Source organism: Dendropsophus ebraccatus, chromosome 2 (genome assembly GCF_027789765.1).
Source record: "Dendropsophus ebraccatus isolate aDenEbr1 chromosome 2, aDenEbr1.pat, whole genome shotgun sequence".
NCBI classification, from domain to species: Eukaryota; Metazoa; Chordata; class Amphibia; order Anura; family Hylidae; genus Dendropsophus; species Dendropsophus ebraccatus.
The window spans coordinates 36685734-36713422 of NC_091455.1; the positions used below are offsets into that span (position 1 = coordinate 36685734).

Below are 27689 nucleotides of genomic sequence, written 5' to 3' on the forward strand. Positions count from 1 at the left end.
CATTTATCCACTGGATAGGAAATGAATGTTTGTGGCTGGAATACCCCTTTAATTAACCTATTGAATAATATAATACTCTTCAAATTGGCAAATAGGGATACTAAGAATAGTATATGGCTGTCTCCTGACGGGGTAAAGAAGGATTGGGCATTTTAGATTTCAACTGCTATATTTAGAGTAGTCTTGAGGCAGCAGCCTAGCATCCCCCCACCCCTTCCCCCCTCCCATATTTAGAACTTAAAGGTGTACTCCAGTCATTAAATTTTTTGATATTTTCAAACCAAGCTCTCTCGAGTTCACTTTATCACTACTTCCAAAACTGAATTGTCTCAGCAGTGACAGCCTGCTCAGCCAATCGCTAACTTAAGAGGGACAGAGCTGCAGCCAGTGATTGGGTTATAGGTTAGTCACTGCCAAGACTGATCCATCTCAAAAGTAGCGGCTGAAAGATTCAGCAGGGAGGATGCCACAGAAGAACCCCTAGGGGAACATAGCTAGGTAACAATAGAATGCTTATGTTCTTTGCAGCCCCTGCAATATATAGAAAAATTTTAATGAGTGACGTACCCGTTTAACCAAGTGGTGGGATCAGGAGAGAGCTTTCTGCCGAATGAACAGCTGATAGCTGTTGATGATGTATGGCTGCCTTTCATCTGTGTTGGAGGTTCCACTCGGAGCCTTGTTGCAAATTCTATAAAAAGTTGTCAAGATAACTGAGCAGCATGCAGTGCCGATGACATACCCCATGATACAGATGACATACACCATGACAGAAACTGTATAGCTCTGATGGGGTCTACCAGGCATGTGATGGAGTTGGCATTACCATCCTATGAGGCATCTGGACAAAGGAAGATGCTGTGGACTATGGACAAAGGGCTTGTTTATAGCCCAATTGTGGGACAATTATCCTTTACTTTTTACCAATATTTGGACAGTTGGTCTGAACCTGAACACTCAGCATTTGATTACCAGTGGCTGGAGTCCTGGAAAACATGGGTTCTAGGACTCCCTAGGGCTGCATCCAACTTAAGCCACCAGTAATTAAATGTAGATCGTTCAGACAAACCCAAGCATGCTGAAGGTTCGCTCATCTCTAGAGAAAGGTAATAAAAGGGCATAATGCACAGAGCTCTGGGCACTTGCCATAGTGTGTCCAGGATATATATACTGGAGAATATATTGGGGAAAAAAACCTACAGTGCATGTAGGTAGGGCTGGGCGGTATACCGCAAAAATACCGATACCGTCTCTGGCGTCGGTTAACCGACCTCAACTTGGCCAGGACGGTATCTGCGGTATTTTTGTATTTTTATCTCCTGGTCTGAGCTGTCCGACCTGTCGGAGCGCCTCCTCCCCGCTCCAGTCCCGGCTTGTCAGTACCTTCCCCCTGTCAGAGCGTCCCCCAACACACACACGTGCGGCCCGGCGTGAGCGCTGCACGTTATGTGCAGGGACACTGGTATCAGAGCGGGAGGTGGAGGAGGAGCAGCAGTGGTGAGAGTGTCTGAGTGCCCCATCCCCCTGCACCCGGCCCGTACAAGCGCCCCCCCGCCTGTTACCAATGTGCCTGCACCCGTCCCAGTATCCCCTCCCGAATCAGTACCGTACGAACGCCCCCGCCCCAGTCCCGTCCGAGCGCACACACACATGACCGGGAAGCGCTGCACCTGTTGTCCTGTGTGTGCAGGGAGGACACGGGCAGGATATGGTGGAGCAGCATTTGGGAGGCTGCAGTACTGTAGTTCCATCAGCATCATTAACAGTACAGTGCTGCAGCTTAGGAGGAATGAATGGGCTGCAGCACACAGCAATGTCTCCTATAAGTTATTTGTGTGGCATCCTGCCTGCTGCAGCCCATTCATTCCTCCTAAGCTGCAGCACTGTACTTCCCATACCTTCATCCCTATGTGCCCCTTATATAGTAATAAAGCCCTAATCGTCCCCCCTATAGTCATACATCCCTATCCACCATCTATCCCTATGTGCCCCCTATATAGTCATACACCCCTATCCACCCCTATGTGCCCCCTATATAGTCATACACCTCTATCCACCCCTATGTGCCCCCTATATAGTCATACACCTCTATCAGCCCCCGTATAGTCATAAACCCCTATCCGCCCCCCATATAGTAATACACCCCTATCCGCCCCCCGTATAGTAATACACCCCTATCCGCCCCCCGTATAGTAATACACCCCTATCAGCCCCCCGTATAGTAATACACCCCTATCAGCCCCCGTTTAGTCATATACTGCTATCAGCCCCCCCTGTATAGACTTACACTGCTATCAGCCCCCCGTATAGACATACACTGCTATCAGCCCCCCTGTAGTCATACACCCCTATCCGTCCTCCCTGTATAGTCATACACCCCTGTCCGTCCTCCCTGTATAGTCATACACCCCTATCCCCCCCCTGTAGTCATACACCCCTATCCGTCCTCCCTGTATAGTCATACACCCCTGTCCGTCCTCCCTGTATAGTCATACACTATCAGCCCCCCTGTAGTCATACACCCCTATCCGTCCTCCCTGTATAGTCATACACCCCTATCCGTCCTCCCTGTATAGTCATACACCCCTATCCGTCCTCCCTGTATAGTCATACACTATCAGCCCCCCTGTAGTCATACACCCATCCGTCCCCCCTGTATAGTCATACACTATCAGCCCCCCTGTAGTCATACACCCATCCGTCCCCCCTGTATAGTCATACACTGCTATCAGCCCCCGTATACACATACACCCCTATCTGCCCCCCGTATATCATACACCCGTCCATCCCCCCTGTATAGTCATACACTGCTATCATCCCCCCTGTAGTCATACACCCCTATCCACCCCCCTGTATATCATACACCCCTGTCCGTGCCCCCTGTATAGTCATGCACTATCAGCCCCCCATATAGACATACACTGTATCAGCCCCCCTGTATAGTAATACACCCCATATGTGCCCCTCCCTTTACAGTCATACACCCCTTTCCCTATGTAACCCCCTGTAGATACACGTCCAGGTCTCTGCTGAGACCCCCTAATAATGACGACATTACTTTTATTTTTTTTTACTTTTTTTATCAAAATATTGCGCGTTTGGCATAGCAAGTGGGTGTGGTTTGCAAAAAAGGGGGCGTGTCATAATTATCGTTCAATTATCGTTACCGCAGCTACAACCGCGATAAACCGCGATATTGATTTAGGCCAATATCGCCCAGCCCTACATGTAGGTCAAATAGGTTTATATGTGAAACTTAAGTCTTGGGGAGACCATGGTTTATCTACTTATGAAGACCGGCGCACGCCTCGTAGTGAATCCGGCCGGCCAGGCACCTGAACCTACGCACGGCATACTAAATCTACACCTGCTGCGAGCAGGCATAAATCATGATAAGTGAGGAGGCCACGCCTCCTCCCTGCCTTGTCACAAGCCCCCAGGCCGCCCATTGGGCGACCAGGGCATACGGCAGGCATACGCCAGGGAGAAGGGGCGAATCTGCACCTGCGCCCTGGAGTACGCCTCGGGCGGACATTTCATAAATGTCCCCCATACTGCCTATGTACAGCAGAGATAAGTGTATGGTTGGTGGGGAGTGACCACAGGTATCCCCAGCAAGACTCTTCTCATGGGCAACAGTACTTTGTTGGTGGACATAACGAATATAATTTTGTGCAGGTTGGTAGGTGTAAGTGGGAAGTGGACAATCAGAAGTGGCCACTAGTCAGTTTTGTCCTCTATTTTTCTCTTGTCTTCATGGGTGAGGATGGTTAAGGCAGGGGCAGCAGGAAGATATATTTTAGAAGGGAGTAAACCATGGCGGTGGTCAGAGAAGAAACTCACTTCACTAGTTTCTCCTGAGAGCTGACATTACTTCTTTTCCCCACTAGACTATACACCTAAGTCTGCCAGTGCTTGTAATACATTTTCATTTCTCCTAACAGTTATGGGTGTGTAGCCAAAATTCTGAAACCCTATCCCGATCTTAGTATAAATTCTTACTTCTCGTAATAAGTTAAAGTTGTAAACGTTATTACTGTAGAGTAAATCAATACCGAGACTTTTCAAGCCCTTCCAACAAAGTGACACCCAATCATTTATCATACAGGTTTATGCATCTTTCAGTGACGGCTTCAAAGACTTTAAGATAACCCGAGCATCTCTGGCATCTGCCGTGTAGGAGCTAAATTCATTACATGGACTAATATCTCTCAGACGTATATTGATCAGAGAATCGTGCTACCGCGTTATCCAAGTCTATCATCTGCACCTAGGCTGTGTATGATGGCTATTAGGAGATACAGCGTTGTCTGTATTCTTCTCTATACACCCGTAACTGTCTGCAACACCAGGGTAGTCTGAGATGCTGCTTCATATACACTTGTGTTCTCTTATATAATACCAAACTATAATTTCATATTAGCCTCTGTCTTTGTATCTCTGTCTATTGCTTTACTACATATACAGTATGGTGTATGTCTATGTATAAATTCTTTGGCGCTTGAATAGTAAGGAAGGGGGAGAGGGGGGATCCTGTTCTTCAACCTGTTTCAGTCTCACCAGATATCCAATTTAATAGGAGATACATATATATCATAACACCGTGAGCTACACTTATTCTGTAACGCAATTTATGGGAACAACATAGCTCATATTGGTGTGCTGCTTCCATTACAGCCAATGTTCGGGAGTTCTCGGCTTTCTAAACACTTTCAGTAGCCACATCCTAGCTGGTGTGGGACCTGAAATAAATGTCTAGAAGGAAATACCTCTAATGATGTGACCATTGATGATCTGTAAAACTATTGGTTCTTACCAATAACAATTCATTCCCCAGAAAGATTATTTTACAGATTATCTGCCAAAGATTTGAAGCCAAAGCCAGAAACAGACTATAAACTGAGATCAAGTCGTAAAGGAAAGCCTGAGATTTCTCTTTTCAAATCCACTACTGACTTTGTCTTCAAATGTTCGGCAGATAATCTGTCAGATAATCTTTGTGTGTAAATGGACCCTTAAAGGGGTTTTCCAAGCTTAAAAAGAACATAACAACTTTTCAGAAGCAATCTTTTCTTTCGATTTGCCTGTAGCTGTGCCCCTCTGTTTCATGGAAGTGAATGGCGCTTTATTGTACTGTAATATCACACACCACCTGGGGACAGGGATGGTGCTGCTTTTTGCAGAAAAGTGTATGGTTAACCCTGGATAAGCCTCTTTACACAGCCAAATAATTGTTCAATGTAAAAGGGCCAGCGACCAGATGATGATACAGAAATCTTTCATCAGCTGATTGGATCTTTTGTGCAGGCAGTAAAAAAAAAATTTTCGGCCACACGTTCCCTTGTGTTACCCCAGTGTAATGATATCCCCTCCCCTCTGTGTCGCGGCCAGGCTTGGTTCTAATGGAGATGCGTCACTTAGTGGAGGGCATTGCTATACTGGGGCCGCTAAGCCCACCTCTAGTGCATAGAGCGGGCCAAAGTGCACATGAAGAAATCAACGCCGATTGCGGTAACTGGGCATTGTTTTGAAAAATGGGCTGTGCCACTGGGATCTCGGCACAGGGGCCAACCAGATGAAAAAAAAAAATCAGTAAGCGAATTGCTACATTTGCTTTAACAATCCAGTGATCGCTCCTGCAGCCCCATCTACAATTGATTGAGCTGTGTGAAGGCTCCTTACACAGGCACCGATCGTAGGGATTGGCAGTCATTATACGGACCTGCTTGGGAGGCTAAAAAGGCTCTTCTATTGTGTTGTCCTGTCTTATCAACCCCTTTTCTATTCAGTGATCAATGGATCGCCATCAGTCCAGCTTGTGAAACCTGTGGACAGACATTTTTTTTCCTCCACAAGTGACCACTACAGATAAAATGTGCTATTACAGGATGGTAATCCTTGAATGAATGGGAAACAATGTAATCTGTGGCCACGTTGAGTCCTCCAGGGCAGGATCCTCTTTCCACCACCAACCAATTCACTAATAAGTTATTAAACATGACCCCCTTCATTGACGTCCATTTGTCCTAATAACATTAATGGACAGGCAAAGTACCAATGGACAATAGGAAAACATTTGGCAAGTGCCTGGCTGGTCTCTTTTATATGCCATATGTAGTTCTTCTATCTACAGTAGGGGGCAGTGTCAGGAGCGTCTCTATAGGAATGCTGCAGGACTAGGCTCCTCATTAGTATAGGTAATGGTGGAATATATACTACATTGTCTCCGATATTTTGAGCAGAGCCTTGTTGCTGCACATGGTCGCCCTCTCATCAGATCCCATCACCTGTCACTAGCGCGGGGATCCTGACCTGTGTTTAGGATGAGGTTATTATTATCCTTGTCTATAGCACAGTATACAGCTACAGTGGGATTGTCTCTTCTGCCGCAGCTCATCACAGGTCACTCTTTATGTTCTTCTCCCTTGCCGCGGCCTCCTCCATTGTATTCACAGTGCAGTATTGTTCGCATTTTCTGGTGCCATTAAATATGTATAGCCATTGGTGTGTATTTGCTCCGTTTTAGCAGTATTTATATTGCTATGTAATGAATTCCAATATTGTGCTCTAATAATGGATAGAAAACTATATGATTATGTATCTTTTACTTATGGTGCAGTCCATCCATTTACACTTTAGGTGTATTATTAAAATGTTCACGTTGCATACGCTGCCATGTATGTGCAAAACCAGGGGGGCTGAGCAGATTGATGTGCGGTTTGGTAAGAAAACATTCGATACGGCGTCCCGCAGGACTTATAGGTCATGTTCACAGGGTCTGTAGATCTACGCTAAAAGGCATGTTGCATTACAATAAAGCATAGATCAGTCTGTGGATTGATCATCTGCCCAATGCCCTCTGTACTCATGTTTCTTTTCGCCTTTTACTTGCATCATTCTATAGTTTGGTGCAGATTAAGGGCCCTATTCCACCGGACGATTATCGTTCAGATTATCGTTAAATCGTTCGAATCTAAACGATAATCGTTCGGTTGAAATGCAGTAACGATTAACGACCGAACGAGAAATCGTTGATCGCTTTATAAGACCTGGACCTATTTTTATCGTTGCTCGTTCGCAAAACGTTCGCAAATCGTTCGCATTGAATAAGACATCGTTCGGTCGTTCGCAATAGATACGAACGCAATAGCGAAGAAATACGGAAGAAGAAACGATCGCAATTACGATCATAAGTAACGATTATCGTTCCATGGAAATGAGTGAACGTTTTCAGGTCTTTCGCAATAGCGGTCGTTTGAGATCGTTAATCGTTAACGATTATGCTAACGATAATCGTCCGGTGGAATAGGGCCCTAAGAATCCTATGTATTTTATACTAGACCCCTAGACCTACTACTGATGAAACCTGTCGGGGCTTCATCCCATCACTCGATACAATCACTATATACACTGACGTATTCTCTGCACTAAGTAACCCCATATTATCTGTGTATGATATTTTCTTTGTGAAGGGGTTGTCAGACAGCAGCTGAATGTATGATGTGATCTGACTGTGATCTTTCTCCTATTGTTCCTCGTCTCAGCAGAACAAGGAACATAACTACCTCCGTGAATGTGATTTGGCAGCACGTCTTCTCCACCTCTGCCGTATAAAAGCCACTTTCACATTTCACTTAAGGTTTTATGAAGAATTTGTGAATTCTCCGAATTATTATCCCTTTTCCCTTTCAAACTTCCCCGCATGAAGAGCGTAGCCCTGAAAGATGGACTGAAGATGAAATATGGACTTTTCTAGTTGAAGAGCGGCTTTAAAAAGCGGATGTATATTGTGTCACGCTCCTGAGCCGCGCATTCACCGCGCTCCGCATACATTAAGCCTTTTTTAAAGCTCCTGAGGCTTCATGTCTTGACATTTTTCTGCACTTCCCCGTCAGATTCTCAAAAGCTTTTCAGGATGTTCTGAAGTCCGAGATAGGCACAGGCGTCAGCTATTAAATGCTAACAGCAGACTATTGCCTCAGGTACACGCATACGTGCCTTCACTTCACCGCTCACATATATACTTCCACTGCTATATAGTAAAAGTTGCAGATATGGTACCTTAAAATAATTCCACGGTATGAGCCTAAATACATCATTTTTGCAACTGAGGGCCCTAATACATGGGGCGATTATCGTGCAGAAAATCGTTATATCGTTCAAATTTAAATGATAATCGTCCTGTGTAATTGCAGACAACAACTGAAAAATGATTTGTGTCCTGTTCGTTTATTTAGATCTGACCCTAAAATAATCGTTAATATTTTAATGTAATTCCACATGGTTCTCCCTTTTGCTGTAATCAGAGGGCGTAAAAGATTGTTGTAACAATCGTAACTAATGACTATCGTTCTGTGTAATATGGCGATTTCAGGTTAACGATAAACAATCTTGTTTGTGATAGTTTATAATTAAACAAAAGCTTTGTCTAATAGGATCCTAAGGCCTAATGCTGTGTCATGGTAAATGCAAATTATAAAGGAAAGTTGACACATAGCAACTGTTATATGTCTGCCTATCCCCTTACAGATGACAATTGGTGGGCTGTATATCTATAGTCCTGCCCTCTTCCAGTAAGATTATAGAACTTTGGAAGTCCCAGTGGCTGCTCGCCAAGACTTTCCTTCCTTAGAGCATGGATGGGGAACCTTTTGTTCTCCGCCTTTTGCAAAACTACAACTCCCATCATGCCTGGACAGCCAAAGGCATTATGGGAATTGTAGTTTTTCAACAATCTGGAGGGCCAAAGGCTCCCCATCCCTGCTTTAGAGGGTGCAGTGGACTCCATGTTATGCTTTCAAAGGGAAAAATCAGATTGACCGGTATTAAAAGTTATACAGATTTGTAAATTACTTCTATTCAAAATTTTCCAGTCGTCCAGTAATTATCAGCTGCTGTATGTCCTGCAGGAAGTGGTGTATTCTTTCCAGTCTGACACAGGGCTCTCTGCTCCCACCTCTGTCCATGTCAGGAAATGTAAAGAGCAAGAGCAAACCCCCATATAAAAAACTTCTCCTGCTCTGGACAGTTCCTGACATGAACAGTACACAGTGTCAGACTGTAAAAAATGCACCACTTCCTGCAGGACATACAGTTGTTCAGAAGTATTGGAATGCTTGAGATTTTTAAATAAAAGTAATATACTAATCTGTATCTTTTTGGCATTAGTTAATATGAAAACTTTTTTTTTTCTGTAATACTCCTCTAAATTCTCCCCATGCCTGCCCACCTACTAGTATCTAATAAACCTAAAAATGTAAGCTGTTTAAATGGAAGTTCAGATAGGTCCTATATTCATGATGGAATATGACAGCAGCAGGGTCTATCTGCAGCAGTGGTAACATAGACGTCAGTCATTACATCCCTGCTGAAGAATCTCGGCTTACTCTTCAGAAGGAATTGAGAAAGGCCAGTGGTCCCCCCCTTCCCCAGTACTAGTATATTCACAGGATTTGAGCACAATACTAATATATGAACAGAAGGCATATTGTATATGGATTGTATTGCAGAATTCTCTGCGGATTTTAACATTTGCATTGCAGTGAAATCTGTTTTCTATGCAGATTGTGTTGCAAATGTCACTATTTGCATTGCACTAGGGAAAACAGCAGCAAGAGTCTGCATTTCATAGAACACACTACAAAATTCCTACAGCGCTTCTAAAGTTGATTTTATATACTGTATGGTTTTTTTTTTGTTTTTTTTACCTTTGTTTTTGGTAATTGGTTGAAACCAATATAAAGCCATACCCCAGTATAGTTGTGTTCACCAATGGATATGTCTGTGCAGAAATGATTACTCTTTAGTAGTGTTGAGTGGACCTCACAGCCCGGGTTCAGGTTTGCAGTGCCTTTACACAGGACAAAATATCGAGCGCCCAGGCTGCACAATCGATCACTGTGTGACAGCATAGATACAATATACATATATATGTGAAACACGAACTGGAGAGAGTGGAACGGCTGCACATCCCATCTATGGCTGATACTAATGCCGCTAGGCCTATATTAAAAATCAACACCAGAGTGTCTGTATATGAATTGATCAAGCCATATTGCCCCGTGTACCACCGCGCAGGTCCTCTGGTCCACACGGGTCCCTATGCTAACTCCACACCGTGTCGGTCAGCGACCGCCAACCCCGCAAAGCGTGCACATGCAGGGAAGGGAGGCCATGGAACGGCCCTGCAACCCCAATGTCACAGGACCAGACCCAAAAAGCCTCACCAAAACCCAGCCAGCACCACCGGCGGGGAAGGCTGCCCCCAAACGACACAAGTATGGATATGGTATTACACTTACCATTGCTGCTCTCACAGAATGGGGAAGACATAGGGTCCAGACATGTGAGCACAGACATATGTCTGGACCCTATGGGGGAGATTTATCAAAGGGTGTAAAATTTAGACTGGTGCAAACTATACACAGAGCCAATCACAGCTCAGCTTTAGGCAGTGCTGAAAGGAAAGCTGAACTGTGATTGGTTGCTGTGGGCAGTTTGCACCAGTCTACATTTTACACCCTTTGATAAATCTCCCCCTATGTCTTCCCCATTCTGTGAGAGCAGCAATGGTAAGTGTAATACCATATCCATACTTGTGTCGTTTGGGGGCAGCCTTCCCCGCCGGTGGTGCTGGCTGGGTTTTGGTGGGGCTTTTTGGGTCTGGTCCTGTGACATTGGGGTTGCAGGGCCGTTCCATGGCCTCCCTTCCCTGCATGTGCACGCTTTGCAGGGTTAGCGGTCACTGACCGACACGGTGTGGAGTTAGCGTAGGGACCCGTGTGGACCAGAGGACCTGCGTGGTGGTACACGGGGCAATATGGCTTGATCAATTCATATACAGACACTCTGGTGTTGATTTTTAATATAGGCCTAGCGGCATTAGTATCGGCCATAGATGGGATGTGCAGCCGTTCCACTCTCTCCAGTTCGTGATACATATATATGTGCTGTCAGTTTCAAGATCACAAGCAGTGTATACTTACCATGCTGCTTGTGATCCGGCATCTGGCTTCTCCAGTCTTCTGCCTGTATCTTTAGGCAATGCCTTCTCTGGCTGTCAATAATTCCGAAGTAGGTAGCAGGATGAAGATACAGCCGGAAGACTGGAGAAGCCAGATATCGGACCACCAGCAGTGTGGTAAGTATAGACTGCTCATGATGTGGAAACTGACAGCACAGATGTGTATGTACTGTATATATCTGTGGTGTCAGTTTTCCTTTATCGTTATCGGCTGCATATAACCCTGTTCACACAGGAAGATGTGCAACCGTTAAAGAAGTTTTAAACCAGGTTCTAAACAGACGATTAGCCGATAAACAGGTTTAGGGCCCTATTTTACAGGACTATTATGGCTCGGATAATCGTTAAATCGTTCGGAATGAAGCAATAATCGTTCAGTTGAAGAGCAGTTAACGATTAAACGACGAATGAGAAATTGTTGATCGCTTAATAAGACCTGGACCTATTTTTATCGTTGCTCCTTCGTATGGAATAAGACGTTGTTCGCAGTAGCGACAAATGCAATAGCGATGACAAGACGACCGCAAGAAGGATCATAAGTAACGATTATCGTTCCGTGTAAACTGATTCCGTGCGAACGGTTTCAGGTTGTTCGCAATAGCGGTTGTTTGAAATAGTTTATCGTTAACGATTATGCAAACGTTAATCGTCCCGTGGAATAGGGCCCTTAGTTTGCCCGGTCTTCAGCTGATCGCTGTCACTCTTACACAGGCCGATTATCATTTCTAGCGATGCTCCTGGCATAACATATACCTAATAGAATAATATCTGTTACAGCCAATACAAATCTGATAGGAAACCTATTAATCTAAGTATATTGATATTGTATTGTTAGTTTATTATAGTAGACTATGCAGTAGTAGAGTTGTACAGTCACTTGTGCGTGCTGCAGTTATAGTATACAGACCCCTCTCTGTCTATTCAGTTGCCTGGTAACAGCCTATATACTTTTTGCTAGCGGAGTTACATCGGGTTGATTTCTCATTCCTCTTGAACACGGCGGCCGTGACAAGCGTTTTTCCAGTCTGATGTGCACTTGGAACTTAGTATAATTTCCTGGCCTGTTATTCGTGTCAATTTAATTCTTGTTTTCCCCTATGTGTCGGGCATCGGAGAGACACTTGAGCCCTGTACAAGGAGGGTTCAGGGGAAAAATAACAATACAAATCTGGCTTGTTACAAAGTATTCGTGTCCTGTTACCTTTGCAAAAATGTGATCTTACCTTGGCATTGCATTCTTTAAGCATTACACATTTATGCTTTGCGTCAGGTCAGTCATTGAAATGCAGGTCTGCACGCAGTTATGGCGAATTATCCAGGCCGCTGGCGAGGTCTGTTGTGCATATGCATAAATGTATAAGAAGCATTGGAGATGCTACATTCCCTGATGGTAGGAGAAAGCAGAGTTTGTAGCCGAGGAGAGGGCTTCATACCGAATTGGTATTCATACATGTTTGCAAGAAGGACGTGACCAACCATATAGAGAATGAAACTTTTATGAAGCGTGGAGCGTTACAGTGCTTGGTTTATAATCCTATACATTAGGTTTGTTTTAGAGGTAGTCCCACTTTTAGTGTATTTTATCACTCCCATAATCTGTGAATCCATATAAGTGCAGGTAAATGTGGTATTGTAATATCCAGAAGAACCCACTAGGGAGCAGCAGACCTACTTATTGTTCTGCCCGTGTATCATGGTGTAGTCTTATATTGTTTTCAATTGGAAGTGGTAAAAGTGATGGGTCAGCTGCTTTTTAAAAAAAAAAAAAAAAAAAAAAAAATTCTCATCTTGCAATATATTGGAGGAAAAAAAGGCAAGATGTGTTATGTAAAGGGAATCTGTCAGCTATGTATCATGCAGTGAAGTATGTGTAGGTATAGGATGTGTAGGACTTCCCAGCAATATTAAGAGTACAAGTAGATTGGAAGTAGCTTAAAACATAGCTTTTATTCTAAATCGTAAAGATACCCCAATAGTAGTGATCCCATCGCCATAAGTAAAAACTGAAGTAGGTAAGTATACTTAGGCTATGATATGCTCTTTATTAATTCTGCATCTATTCAGCTAAGTGATACAGTACATAAATTTGCACACACAAGCGATGGACAATTGCTGTCACTTTTAGACGTGACTTTAGACAGTCACATCTTTCCTACATATGATGTCATACAGTAAGTATTGTGGTCCTGACCAACCCCCTTTAAGCAGTCTCTCGACCCGTTTCTGTCACTATCTAGTGACGTCATCAGGGGAAATATATATATATATATATATATATATATATATATATATATACACACACAAACACAAACAAATGTCTGGCTATTTTAAACACCAGATATTACATAACCAAAATAACCTCAGCTAATTTTGGTTACCCGATAATTATCTGGCGTTTAAAATAGCCAGACTTCTCCTTGTCCTATCCCCCCTGATGATGTCACTCTACAGTGACAGAAATGTGTCAGGGAACCGTTTATAGGGATAGGACAGGACCAAAGTACACATTTTATGACATCATATGTAGGCAAAACATGACTGTTGTCATCTAAAGTAATTTCTAACAGGAAAGGTACATATCATAGCCTGGATATACAAACAAAATTATAAAATCATGTTTCCCTTCCAAGCTCAGAAGCTGTAGAGACTGTGCTGACCTGCAGCATACGTATCTCCTGCCTCCCCTGTTCTGTGCTGAATAAATGATAAAGGCTCAGTGCACATGTACATTATTCATGCAAAGCAGGGGGGAGGCGAGCATGCTGCAGCTCAGACCAGCCTCTGTGGCACTTGAGCTTATCCACATAATATAGAGCTGCCATATTTCCTTGAATAAAACAGAAGTGTTATGCATCAGAAAAGCTGGTTCCTTTTGTTCTTAAGAAAGATACACTGCTAGCTGAGGTTGCTGACAGCGATTTATTCCCTTTGAGAACACATGTACCCTCAACTGAGTGTACATCTGTATGGTTGGGATGGGAACAGCTGATGGTGTACTGGGGGCCTATAAGCGATTGAAGAGGACCTGTGGATTGTCAATGAGTATATCAGCCAAAATAGCAGTAAGTGTTGTCATGGGAGTGCAGTGTAACCCAGATGGTGACCCTTCACCCGCTGTCATTGAAGAGGGCACAAGCCATAAAATACATCATGTTACCATTAGACACTCCTGCAGGTCGAGGTCCCGGCAATAAACAATCCATAGATCCGGCCAGTAAATAAGGGACATTGGTGTCATATTGTGCGACTTTGACTTCCCGTAGAGATGAAATGCTGCAGTAGTTACACAGATTTATTGACCGTATTTTCTCGGGTAATTCTTAATGAGACTGTAAAATTCCATGGACTGTGACAAGACTGAGCTCGGATTGTAAATGCAGCTGAACTGTGTCCTGATTGATTCCTCATGTCAGGCTCGCCTCTTATAAAAGAACACTCAGCCTTATAGGGAATAATTGTGTGTCTATGAAAAATGTCGGGATGTTAGAGTGTAACATTGTGATGAATGGTGTCAGACGTGACGCCCGGCCTGCTTGTGGAACATATTAAAGGTGCTGGAACAGTAGGTGTATTTACCCTTTAAAGTTCGTATTTGAAGATGTATATAATTTTCAGAAAGGAGCAATGGGGAAATCTCTCCTAGTTCTTGGCTTCTCCTGCAGGAAGTCTACCATGTAATTGGAAGAACAGACACCTATACCTGATTTATGGCCTCAGATTGTAAAATGATGGAACCAACCATCAATCTGTAGCCAATGGTATACAATGCTGCATATGATGAAAAAGCCAGAGAATAATATAGATATCAGCGCCTTTTCACTGGCATATGCCCGGCGGGGAGGAGGAGTGGCTAGCAGATGTAAATCATGGCAGAAATCAGATTTCTGCACCTGTCGTGTGTCAGCCGCCGGATTTCCTGAAAGGTGTGCATCTCTTAGTAAATCCAGTATGGGGATGGGGATTTATGTAAGACCAGGGTACAGGTAGACCCGTCTTAATAAATTCCCTCTGAGTGTAACTAAACAAATAATACACAGACAGTTGTACTGGCCATGTTGCACACTGAGTAAACATCCACAGTGCAGGGAGAAAAAGAAGGTGAACCTTTGTGTAATGACGTCCCTGAAAGTAACACAGTTTCTTTAACTCCCATAGAAGTCAATAGAAGTTATGTTGCGTTGAGGATACAGTAACTTCAAAATTATATCAAAACGCTTTACAGGAGAATGTAAGGGCAGACTTCTATGACCCCCAAGCTGAAGAGACATTGGCTGAAGCGACACAACGGTGACTGAACACACACATATTAGATTTGCCTTTTTGTAGGGGCAGGTCAGATCCTATTGAGGCGCTGCGGTGTGACTTGCAGAGGGCAGTACACATAAGCAGAGATCTTGATGAATTATAACTAGAGATGAGCGAACCGGATTCGTGTTCGAGTCCATCTGAACCCGAACCATCTGCATTTGATTAGCGGTGGCTGCTGAACTTGGATAAAGCTCTAAGGTTGTCTGGAAAACATGGATACAGCCAATGACTATATCCATGATTTCCACATAGCCTTAGGGCTTTATCCAACTTCAGCAGCCACCGCTAATCAAATGCCGAACGTTCGGGTTCAGATCGACTCGAGCATGCTCCAGGTTCGCTCATCTCTAATTATAACCAATTTTTTTTAGGAGGAATAGTCCAAAGTTCCTTTTCAACTGATCATGCTTATTTTTTTTAATAGCTACAGGAAATATTTTGTGTGGGTAATGGCTGCTGTAGGTGAATTATTAAGTTCAAGGGGTCTTTTACCTTTCCTCTCTGTAGTGGTTTACTCAGTGTTCTAAATAAAGGACATGAATAGTGAAACCTGTTAGTGTGGTATTGGCTTTAGCTGAATTGTATTTGTCTATAAATGTGACTGGTGTAACAATCAGACTATGTTTTATTAGCACACAATGTAGAATACAAGTCAGTTCCATAAACTTCACTCACTTTTACGTGAAAAGATATAATAAATACTTGCTATCCCAATCCAACCACTGGCTGCAGCCTGTGTTAGGGTCCTATTCCACGGGCCGAGGAGGACCCGATCAACGATGTAAACTTCCTATTCCACGGCCCGATGATCGTTGAGCGAGGGCTACAAGGACATCATTACCGATGTCTTTGCAGCAGCATACATTACCTGTCCAGGCTTCTCCTCCGCGCTGTCTTCATCCCCGGGTCCCGCGCAATCTCTATCTTTAGAATGGCCGGTCAGCTGACAGGCCACACTCAGCAAATCACAGGCAGCAGTGGTCCCGGCCTGTGATTGGCTGAGAGCTCCGTCAGCTGACACAGGGATTAAGACAAGATTAAGAAGAAGCCTGGACAGGTAATGTATGATGCTGCTGCTTCTCAAATCGTCGGTCGCCCACCGTGCACCGCTATTCTACCGTAGCGATGCGCGGTGGGGGAACGATGATTTTAGGTCTGGCCCTAAATGAACTATCAGCCGATGACACGAACATCGGCTGATCGTTCTCTCTATTTCACCGAACGATAATCGGCCGAATAGGGCCAAATGGGGCCGATCCGGCCGATTATTGTTACTGTGGAATAGGGCCTTTACTCTGGAGCTCTGCTTAGCATATAGCTGACTTTTTATTGCCTATCTACAGTAGGGGAATCCGATCACCCTTTAAACATGCCGCCACTCATTTGTTTGTACACTCCGATGTGGTCTCTATATTTGTGTTTTTTATCAGACATTGCATGAGGCAGGTGCTGGTAGCTGTGACCTGTAAATAATGCTGCGGGTGTTACTTAGAGAAGCCTTCCCCGCTTTCATTCCTTATAGCGGATGCTTTTTTCTTCTTGATGGGCCAGACAGCAGCTTTATGAGGCCATTATTTATGTCCGAAAGCCCTGATGACAAAATATGGTATGTGTAAGCTGGGATCGATGCAGCCTCTTCAGGCGGCTTTCTTTAAAATAGCACCCTGCAGGATACCTGAAATCTTCTCGCTCTGTGATGGTGATGGCTTGTGTGGCCTTTTTAATAATTGAATAACTCCTCAGAGATGTTAGTATAAAACAGCATAAAAACAGACAGGGTATAGTGTATATCTACAGTATATGACAACACTTTTAGATTATTATAACCCTGTTAGTCCAGATAATTGCACCAATCGAAGATGGTCTTATTTATGGGACACATCAGACCCCATCATTTGCCTGTTAGTTTTCCGAGCAAGAGAAAATTTTATGCTGTGTTTAAAAGATGAAATTCCTACAATTTCCACAGTAACTCTTTTTTTTTTTTTTTTAAACTAACAAGAAAAGAATGCGGTACACTCATCAAAGTTGTCTTCACTAGCTTTATTTCTTTGTATAAAAAAAAAAACTGGACATGGTGAAGACAGGGACATGGCAGGCGCTAGGAAAAAACAAGGGGGTGACAGACTGTTTCGCGCTTGCCCGCGCTTTTACGGACCTCCCCCGGGGAGGTCCGTAGAAGCGCGGTCACGCGCGAAACAGTCTGTCACCCCCTTGTTTTTTCCTAGTGTATGCCATGTCCAGTTTTTGATACAAAGAAATAGTTTGTGAAGACTACTTTGGTGAGTGCACCTCATTCTTTTCTTGTTAGTTTTTGTTTTACATTGGTCTATTTGCTGCTTTCTGGGAGCTTGCACCAACGTTTGAGTCCTCCCTTACAGCAGACGGTCATTCGTGATTATACTTTACATGTACCACTTGTACACACCTATAGTGCCGCCTGTTTCTATTTTTGATTATTACATCTTTGTTTTTAGCTTTTCCTGTCGTATCCATAATTAAGATCAGATACGGAAATCCACCTCAAATTCAGACAAGTAACGTATAGTGATGATTACTGTGTTCCGACAGACGGGGTTGTAGCGATTGATGCCTGCATTAGAAAATCTCCTTCTGTAATGGGTTAGATGATGGGAGGTCACAAAGAGCCATCTCATTAGCAGAGCAATAGATGCTGGATGGCGACTGCTGCCAATATTCCCAGCATCCTTTGCGACACTAGAGGAATCGTGAATGACTTTCCAGAAGAACTCAAGGACTGATGTACGAGCACGCTCTGAATGCACATCACACTGGTTCTATAGTTTAACTGAAGTAATGCTGAACAAGCAGGATGTGTATACTGTTCTGCTTTTCTTCTATGAATGTCATAGTGGTGACCCCAAGAGGAGATCCTTATTGTTTGTATACACTGTTGACTTGTACAAAGAAAGTCTGTTCACATACTTTGACTAAACAGCTTTTTTTTGCCTTAATGGGTGTCCTTGCAGCTTGTGTAAACCATAGTTACATTGTGATGCTGAATTCAGCTTAAAGGGATTGTCTATTGCTGTCCATACGCACTGTTGGGAGATATAGACATAATAGAAGGGGATCATTAAAGATCTGCTGCTGCTCTGGTTGATCTAGCCAGTCCATGCATTACATGGTGATTTGGTTTCTGAAGGGCATATCTATATCTGGATACGGCTGTTTAGCTGATCAACATAGATCCTAGTGAGACAGCAACTTTAACCTGTTGTAGACTGCACACCTATAAGTGACTCAACAAAGAATGTTCCTAAAGGTCCTTGCCAAGTCTGCAATGACATTATAGGAGAGACAGCGAGACTCTCCAGAGAGAAGACAGCGATTGTTTTGTTTGTTATGGCTCCTGCCTTCCCAATAGCTACGTACACAGCAAAGTAGGCAGCCAGAAGACTTTACGCTGCTTGCCTGGCGATCATGTGATGGGTGACTGCAGGAGCCGCTGAGTTTTAGCAGATTCAGATTAGTTCTGCAGTCAGTAAAGGTAGAACAAATTAACAAAGGAAAATATAAAATATGAAACACGTGAAAAAAAAAAATTAAAAACCAATAAGGAGAAGACTTATAGACTTCAAATCTATAAATAGAAAAAGAAATTGTGAATATGAAGGGTTGAAACAGACCTGGTCTAGAATGATTGCTTAATTTTTTTATACGACCAATAGGAGTTGTGTTGTGAAAACTGTTGACTTGATTTTTTTATTTATTTCTTTTTTTTTAGGGGGGGGGGGGGTTACAGCTCACGGTGTCACATCCTGTGTTAAAATTTCAAGTAGTAAATATTTTTCTATGGAAAATAAGGATTAGAACTTAGAACGATGGGTACTTGGCTTTGTCCATCAGTATGGTTCAATACATCTGGTGTTGTTGTTTTTTTTGGTGTTTTTTTTTAGGCTAACGTTTGTTTTTTCAATTTTGCCAACAGCTAAAGAATTTGAGCTTCGAGGAGTTGCAGATGAGACTAAAAGCTCTGGACCCCATGATGGAGCGTGAGATAGAGGAATTACGGCAGAGGTACACTGCAAAGAGGCAGCCCATCCTCGATGCAATGGACGCCAAGAAGAGGAGGCAACAGAACTTCTGATGGAGAAGTCTTTCTCAGAAATGGACATAAGCAATTTCTAGGAACTCCAGAAGCAAAACCTGTGGTCACATGATACAAATGTTTTCCCGGCAAAGCAATGGTTGAGCAAACCTGTGTGTAACTTTCTTTTATCCTCGTAAAGAACGTTAAAAATTTTCCCTCCTCTTTCCTCTGCGAGAAGAGCCTGAAGGATGTGTCTTTGGGTTCTACGGACGACTTCCCCCCCACGTCTTCCCTTGGCTTTCTCTCCATTGCTTTGGCAATGAGCTCCTTTTCTTTAAACTAGCATTATCTGCCCTAGTCTTTGCATGTCGTTGTATTGTAGAGGAGTGGAAAGACATTTACAACAACCCATCCGGGAGAAGCAGCCAGCATAGTCTGTTGTTATTCCTTCATATCAGAGTTTTTCAGGGACATGTGTTTTCGCACCTTGGTAAATATTCATTTGCCTTAAAGTTACAACATATCTATTTATTTCTGTGTGTTACATTGAAGTGTGACGGACATTAGTGACCAAAAGTGTGCTTTTTAGTTTAGTTTTTTTTCTTTTCTGAAATCTACACCCAATGTTTGTTAGTCTGCTCTCCCAAGCTATTGCTAAAGCTTCACAGTCTGGGGGCATTGATGGGGGGCATCTTTAATAGTATTACCTTTCTGCAGAGATATAAGCCGCCCTCCACAGGCACCACTAGTCTGTATAGTTATTTACCGGGCCATGACTCCAGCTTTCCAGCAGGGAGCAGATTCTAGTGACAATGCTAAGTTAATAATTTTCCATCAATCCCCTGTGTTTTTCCTTTGTCTTCGAGATTACCGTGTATTCAGTCCTTGTTAGATCTTTTCTATGTTTGAATCAGAACAGCCTTAATTTTGGCCTGTCAGTGTCTACCAATTTTTGTACAGTTTAGGCCCTAAGTTAAAATCTGTTACCAATACACATAGAAAATGCACATATGCGAACACACACGAATCCCAGCAATGCTGAGAAATACATAAAACGAAAATCGTGTGTCCGGCTTTGTGATCACCTATTGACCCTCTGCTCCTCCTGACAATCCACTCCAAAACATCTGGCTGCAGCAGGAGCCTCCCCCCACAACTTTGTTTAGGATGGGAAATTTTGAATGTTAAAAGCAAAACCACAGATTAGTTGATCTGTCATTGATCAGTGTCCACACTACGTAGTGAATGGGTCTGGAAGACTTCGGCTCCGATCATTGTGAGCTGCTGTGACCCAGTCTGGCTACTTCACAGTGATAGGAGCTAGCAGCTTTCAGCCCTGTTAACTGTGTAGCACATGCTCCAAACAGCTGATTGATGGGGGGCATTTACCCCCGCTATATCCAACCCTTTTGTGACGTTCCATACCCCAAAGGCGGGAGAAAATGACATCCGGTGGGATATGGGAGCCCAGTCATGCGGCACGAAGACCAGTAAGCATACTTTTTGTTTCCCCCACTCCCTGCCAGCACTGTAATTTTGATTCTTGACGGACTTCTCTGTCAACCCCTGTGTTCTCTGAAAGATTTCTACAAGACCGATTGCTTGTTTCAGAGACATGCAGAAAATCTTACACTGCCAAACATTTTTCTCTGTTTTTTATGTCTTGGTATATTGTTAGAGTCCTACTTTGTTTTCCCTGCTAGGTTTGATGCCTGTCACTCAAAACCATTAATGCAAAGATACTTTTAGGACATCATAGTAAACTTTTAGAGGATGCTTCCATGCCCCCTAGCAGTGTTCTGTAAGGGAGGTGATAGTTTTAGGATGTAGATATTCTAGTTCGCTAATAAAACTGCCGCCTCTTTCCCCAATTTTAGCGCCTCATTTCCCTTGTCCAAAATACCTAGGTTTTTACTCGTTTATTATCAGCGCTTCTCCCCATTGGTCGTGTATGACCTTTACAGATCAGATAACTTGTCAGGGAGATTTCCAGCTCTTCCGCTGTCACAGTATAAAGCATTAAGTACAATGGAAACAGCTAGATTCTTGTAAATTGCGAGCTTACATTAGAATCTGTGACATTGCTGCTGTTGTAAAGCAGGTAATGATTTTCCAAGACATTTGATATTGCTAAATGTTACATTCGTGCTCTGCAGTTCTAAGCGGCGCTCGTTCATAGACTGCAGAGCATAATACGGATGTTAGATGTCCGCCCCATAGATCTGCACTGACATTTCACAATGGTCTTGCAGCTTCTAAAGTTGTAATCCTAATCCTAATTTCCATCTTAAAACGGGCAGGGGGATCAGACTCTATATGGACCTCTTCCTCTGCAGTGCTGCATCATCACTTCCGGACCACCGCCAGCCTCCTGCAACGTCACGTCCTGGCTGTGTAATGGCCGCTCAGCAAGTACGTGACTGGGGCGGGACACTGCTGTAGTTATCGATTGGCTGAGCGGGGACTTCACTCAGGGATGTGATGATACAGGAAGCTGGGAGAAGATGAAGACTGGTGGCTGTCAATCAGATGTTGACGCAGCAATGCACGGGCATGGGGACCAGACCGGACCCTTACTGGACTTTTACATCCGTACTCTTATATGTAGCAACTGCTGTATGTTTCTTTCCTCTGTCCTTCGTTCTTATTTATGCTCGCTGTGTATAAGGCCCATCCTCACTTGTCTGGGATTAGAAAAATATGCTTTATGAGATGTATGGCACTGAGCTGCAATACTAGCCATGGACCATGAGCAAAAGTGGCGTTCTTTAAGGTGAAAAAGACTATTTTACTATTCTTGGACAATAGCTGCAAGATTAAAAAGGAATCCATGGCCTTTTCCAAAAACATCAGCCATTGTTATCATCCATGCAGAGCTGCCAGCTGTATTTTATGTCCCTAGCCCCCACTAGCTATTGCTGCTGTTTGTTGTGGTACCTGATATGTTACAGAAGACTTAGACAGTCAGCTGGATGGATCACCTTCAGGCCCAGGTGAGAGCCTTAGTGACATGCCCCTTTAACAATGTCCATATACTCTTTAAGGGGACCTGAACCTTGGGCACTATCCCTGTTAAATACTACATGTCGATGGCCATGTCATTTGCATATCACTTGCCGAAACTAATCAGACGGACAGCTAGGGAACTGTGGTAGGGGCTAGAAATAAAGCCGCCAAATCTGTGGGGCCATGACTCCACAAGGCATCTGACAATTATTAAGAGGTCACAGGTCCTCTTTAAGAAACCACTAAGACACCTTTGTGCTACTACTGTTACATGACGGGTAAGGAACCCTTTAATCTTATCCTTCGTCATATAAGGAGACCATTAATGAGAGCAGGGGGAAGATCAGGGGTGTTACAGATGCTACCTAGTATTAGTGTTATCAAAAAACGTAGTCTCTTGGCGTTTCCCCTTATTCGTCCCCCATTCTAAAAGGAAGTACAGCCCAAATAGCAATGGTTTATATTTGACTTATGCTGGCGATGGAGGCTGCAGGGAGGTCTGTCGGCTCACATAAGACATTGTGCGATCTGCCAGAATCACTTGAAAGCCCCATTACGCCTCATACATACAGCAGGGCCATGTGGAAGAGGTCCTACAGAGGTGGACCGAGTCCCTGCAGGTCCATTGTATGACAGCGAGAGAATGTTAGCTGCCTGATCTAGCGTATTGTTGGGAGTGAGACTCAGGATCATCTGTCAATCATCTAAAGTGATCACAACCCAATGTCTTTGGCTTTCTGAATGCTCAGGGTTCTATATTTGCCCCGTTTTGCTCCAGCTCTGGATCTTGACATTCTTTTTAGTCCTGCAGGAATGAATAGCGGATAGATTTGTACTATTTCATTCCTAAAACTGGTGCTTTTATTGGCCGTCAGAACAAATGTAAAGATTACATTAAGGGACCATTGGCTGTAAGTAACCAAAGAAATAACGTCACTGCAATTCAAACACCATGTCCTACAAATGTTATAGGAGCTTTCCTTTTCTATCCTGCAATTTCTACGGGAGCCCTGCACAATGTCGGATTGCCACTAGCACACCTGTTTGGTTAAAATAAAAAGCTCTTTGCTGAGAGTTCCCTTTACACTGGGCATTCATAGTCTCATTCAGCCCGCTCAGCTGCCTGGCGGAGTGTTATTTACTGCCGACAGGTCTTCCTGTTACTATACCACCAGCTTGGCAATAGCATGTGGTCTACTATAATATTTTCTCCTACTGCCTTATAGATCCCGAGTATCAAGTTATGCCTTAAGTGTATGAAGACACCCGGCTGACTAGTTCTTACCTCGGCAAGCAGAGGTTTAAGAGAGGACCTATCCCCTTCTCCTGACATGTCTAGCTTAGTACAAAATTGAATAGAAATCTTGGTTGTGCCGTTCCTCTATCATCGGAAAGGAGTTGGCAGCTGGGTGTTACCGTTCCCCTCGTAGGTGTGTCCCTACACTGTCAGCACTGGCTGAACAGTATCGATCTGTATACCGATATGTCGCTTTGATAAAGAAAATTGAGGAAGAATAAATGAGGAGCAGCACAACGCGGATTAATTTTATTGGAAACCGAAATACAAAAGCAATATATGGCAGGAGATTAAAGGGGTCAGGTACATCACATGGGACCAGGCACCTATTAGGCTGGGTTCACACTGCGTTCTTGCAGTCCATTTAATGTATCCGCTTTATGAGAAAAAATATACAATCATGTGCAACCGTTTTTTCATTTTGAGGAAAAAAAAATCAAAATGAATCTCTTTTTTTTTTTTTTTTTTTTTTTTTTTTCTTCTTTTAGCGTACACAAAAATGTGGTTTAATCATTTAAAAATTGATTCATTTAACAGACTGCAAAAAGGCAGTGTGGAAGCCAGCCTTATCCAGCCTTTTTTATGTGCATTTACCTCCCCATTAAATGGATTGGTGTTGATCAACCTACATGTGGGATTACTCTTTGGTTGTCATCAATGTTATCCATTTCAATGGAGAGATGACGTATGCGTGTGCGCTTTCTATTACACCCCAACTCATCTGACTCTCATGACTCCTTGGTGACGTATAGGGAGCAATGATTCTGATTCTGTTCCTCTGTTTCATTCCCCTCCTGTCAGATGTCTATTTTTTTTTTTTTCTTTTGGTAAAGCGCAGGTTCCTGTGTAATGTTCTGTTTGCAGATCTGCGTGTGAATTTGTTTGTACACATTCGGTATCTATTGTTTTAACTTTCATTGTTTAAAACCACTTAAGAACTATTTCTTCAATATACTTTCTATGAGATTTCATTTTAATATATAACTTACATGCGGAACATATTAAGAAAAAAATTAAAATAAAAAAAACAAATCTCCATGTGTCTGTTTCATTTTAGAAATTAGTAAAGTTTATTTTTTGTTATGGTTATTGGGGAATGTAGTAGCATTTTATAGCAGCATTTTATTTATGTTGTATTTTAAAGATATTTCTTCTTATTAGGGATGGTCCGAACAGAGTTCGGTTCGGTTCGTAGGAACCCGAACTCTCGGTAATGACTCCCGCTGTCTGCCCGCTCCGTGCAGCGGGCGGATCCAGAGGGAGGGCCTGATGCCGAGCGTTCGGGTTCATACGAACCTGAACCTCGGAGAGTTCGGACCATTCCTACTTTTTATTAAAATGAATTATATTGTGTAGGATTTTAAAATCAGGCTTTATAAAATAAATTTCAAAGTTTGCAAATATAAAGTATGTTTTTTTTTCTCCATTTTTTTTCTTAATTTTTTTTTTGTTTATAAATAAATTATGACCAGACAAATCCAAGGATATAGTGTAGGAATGGGGATCGAGTTGTTGCAAAACTGCAATTCCCATCATGCCAGGATAACGTTTGGCTGTCGAGGCATGATGGGAATTGTAGTTTTACAACATCTAGAGGGCTGAAGGTCCTGATCTTGGGTAGTCCTTGCCTTACATAGTTGCTAATGGTGTCTAATAGAGATGAACAAGCTTACAGTAATCTCTTGTGTCTGGAGAATCCATTGGGGTCTATTTGCTGGATAATAGTGAAACATATCTTTATTTCTTACCAGGTATAGTAGAGTGTATGGTATCTGTACGTATTATTGTACTATTCATCACCATCAAATTCCCTTCCTAGTTGAACTTCATACAGGGCTGTGGTATTTGGCTGTATTAATAATATGACTATTGTGAAAGTCCCATTGGATGACAACAGATAGAGATTTTTGGGCCCGTTTGTCAGGGCCATGGACAACAGTGTCACCTATACTACCTTGATGTAAGACCTGAGCTTGGTGACAAAGGCAATACTTGGTAGCTTCTACGATGATCATCAAAAACTGCAATATCCTGTTTCTACTTAAAGCGTGGGTTCACACTGTGGAAACCGGGTGGATAACCCGCCGTCGATTCCTTTGCTCGCTTCTGCTCTCGCCTGCGTGTATCCCTGCCTGTGCCATAGAATAGAGTCTACGGCACGGGGGGACATGCGCATGGGCGAGCGGCGGATTATCCGCCCCTCTTTTGTAGTGTGAATGCCCCCAAAGTCAGAAGATTAGCTCTGGAACACAAGCTCCTACTCTTAAACATTATATTATACAAGTTGAAATAAAATTCCAGTAATTTAGCATCAGATGAGAATTTATTATAAACTAGGAATAGGGACTAAAGAAGACCTGCGATCAGTATGAAAAAAAAAAAATTCTGCATGAGTGACTATGGATAGAGGTCATCTCCTTCCTGAAAGCCACGACTTGTTCTTCTATTGTACAATTTGCCTTCTGATGAGTCACATTTCTAATGGAAGTTGAGCCAACACAGACATGTATAATAAAAATTGAATGATGTCCCAAATGTTGTTAATTTTGTCCTTGAAGAGTCATTTTCTGTAAAAGGGAGTTTTCGGGCATCGTGCCCACTTGTCAAATATAAGGTCAAATACATTTTGGGAGACCTGTTTAAAGGCTTTGCCACAGCACAGCATTAATGTAACTGATTGAAATTACATTTCTCGGATAAAATCATTCAAAATGTAAAAATTGATTCCATCAGAATTCATAAAAGGTCTACTAAAGAGGAGAGGTTATAAAGAAGGTAAATGTCTGCTATTAAGCGTGTCATTCAAAGCCGCATAAATCCGACCTCCAATAGCATTGTTACTCAGCTATGTCCTCCAGACTCTAGGGACGTCCTGAAGTTTTCTTTTTCTAATCCATAATCTGTGTGACCTCTCCTACAAGTGACTGAAGGTGCGCCATCCAACTACCTTATGTATATGGGGGTGTACCATTCCTCCCCCCTAAGGGTATGTTCACACTGAGTAAATTAGGTGGAATTCCGCCTGTCTCAGTGTGCCATAGCCTGTCAGAGAATTGACATGTCACTTCTTTGAGTGGAGAGCCACAGCAGCGGAGGAGCACATGCTCTCCCATAGAGAAGCAGTGTCACTCTGAGGCAGGCGGGGTTCCACGGCGGAGAGTTCCACCTGATTTACTCAGATGTTGGAGGGAGAAGAAAATGTGCTGGCATGTTCAGAGCATATTACACATGGTGATTATTGGCCAAGTATGCCCTGTGTGCACTTGTTGAGCTGTGTAAAAGCTACTTATATACGTGCTAATGTATAAGATTGACACATCTATCAGAGACAGGTTTGTTTCCATACCCAAAAATGACATCTTACCCCAGAAAAACAACCCTATATTTGTAACCATTAGGTGTCTCTCTTCTCTGCAATCTGTTGTTCACTGCCGGTCACTAGGGAAAATTTGTCTCTAGTAGTGCACAGAGCAGGACAAATTACAGTAAGTCTGTGTGTAGGGGGAGTTTACCATGTGCTATGTACAGAAGAAGGAAAGTGAAATAAACTTGGGGAGCCTGGGATGTGTACCTGCAATCTCTGAACCTGTCTGCCCACTAAAGATGATCGGGACTGTTCCTCTAATGTAAATTGAGGCTCCCCTCTCATCTGTCCCCACCCAAGAAGTTCTGGGCAGCTATCCCTTGTGTTAATAGGAGTGTATCTTCTGCTGTATAACCAAAGTGTTGCAGTTTAATCACTTTCTTTAGCCTGTTAAGAAGTAACAGTGGTATCCCAAGGCTTAGTGTAACCATACCCTGTTGTTGTTCCTACCTGCTTACATAGCACCATGAAAAACTCTGCATCAGTAACCCCTTCTCCCCCCAGCAAACCATCTAGTACAGGGGTGTCAAACTCAGGCCTTCCTACAATTCCCATCATGCCTGGACAGCCAAAGCATGATGGCAATTGTAGTTTTGCAACAGCTGGAGGGGCCTGAGTTTGACACCAGTGATCTAGT

At 43.2% G+C, this 27689-nt stretch overlaps 1 protein-coding gene across 1 annotated transcript in view; it reads left to right on the top strand.

Moving 5' to 3' along the window:
* STK3 (serine/threonine kinase 3) overlaps positions 1-24689 on the top strand; it is a 178051-nt gene extending 153362 nt beyond the window's left edge. Inside the window, exon 11 of the mRNA XM_069957356.1 lies at positions 19284-24689. Coding sequence (XP_069813457.1) covers positions 19284-19442 — 159 coding nt within the window. The 3' untranslated portion in view covers positions 19443-24689. The remainder of the gene's footprint in view (positions 1-19283) is intronic.
* The last annotated feature ends 3000 nt before the right edge of the window (positions 24690-27689 follow it).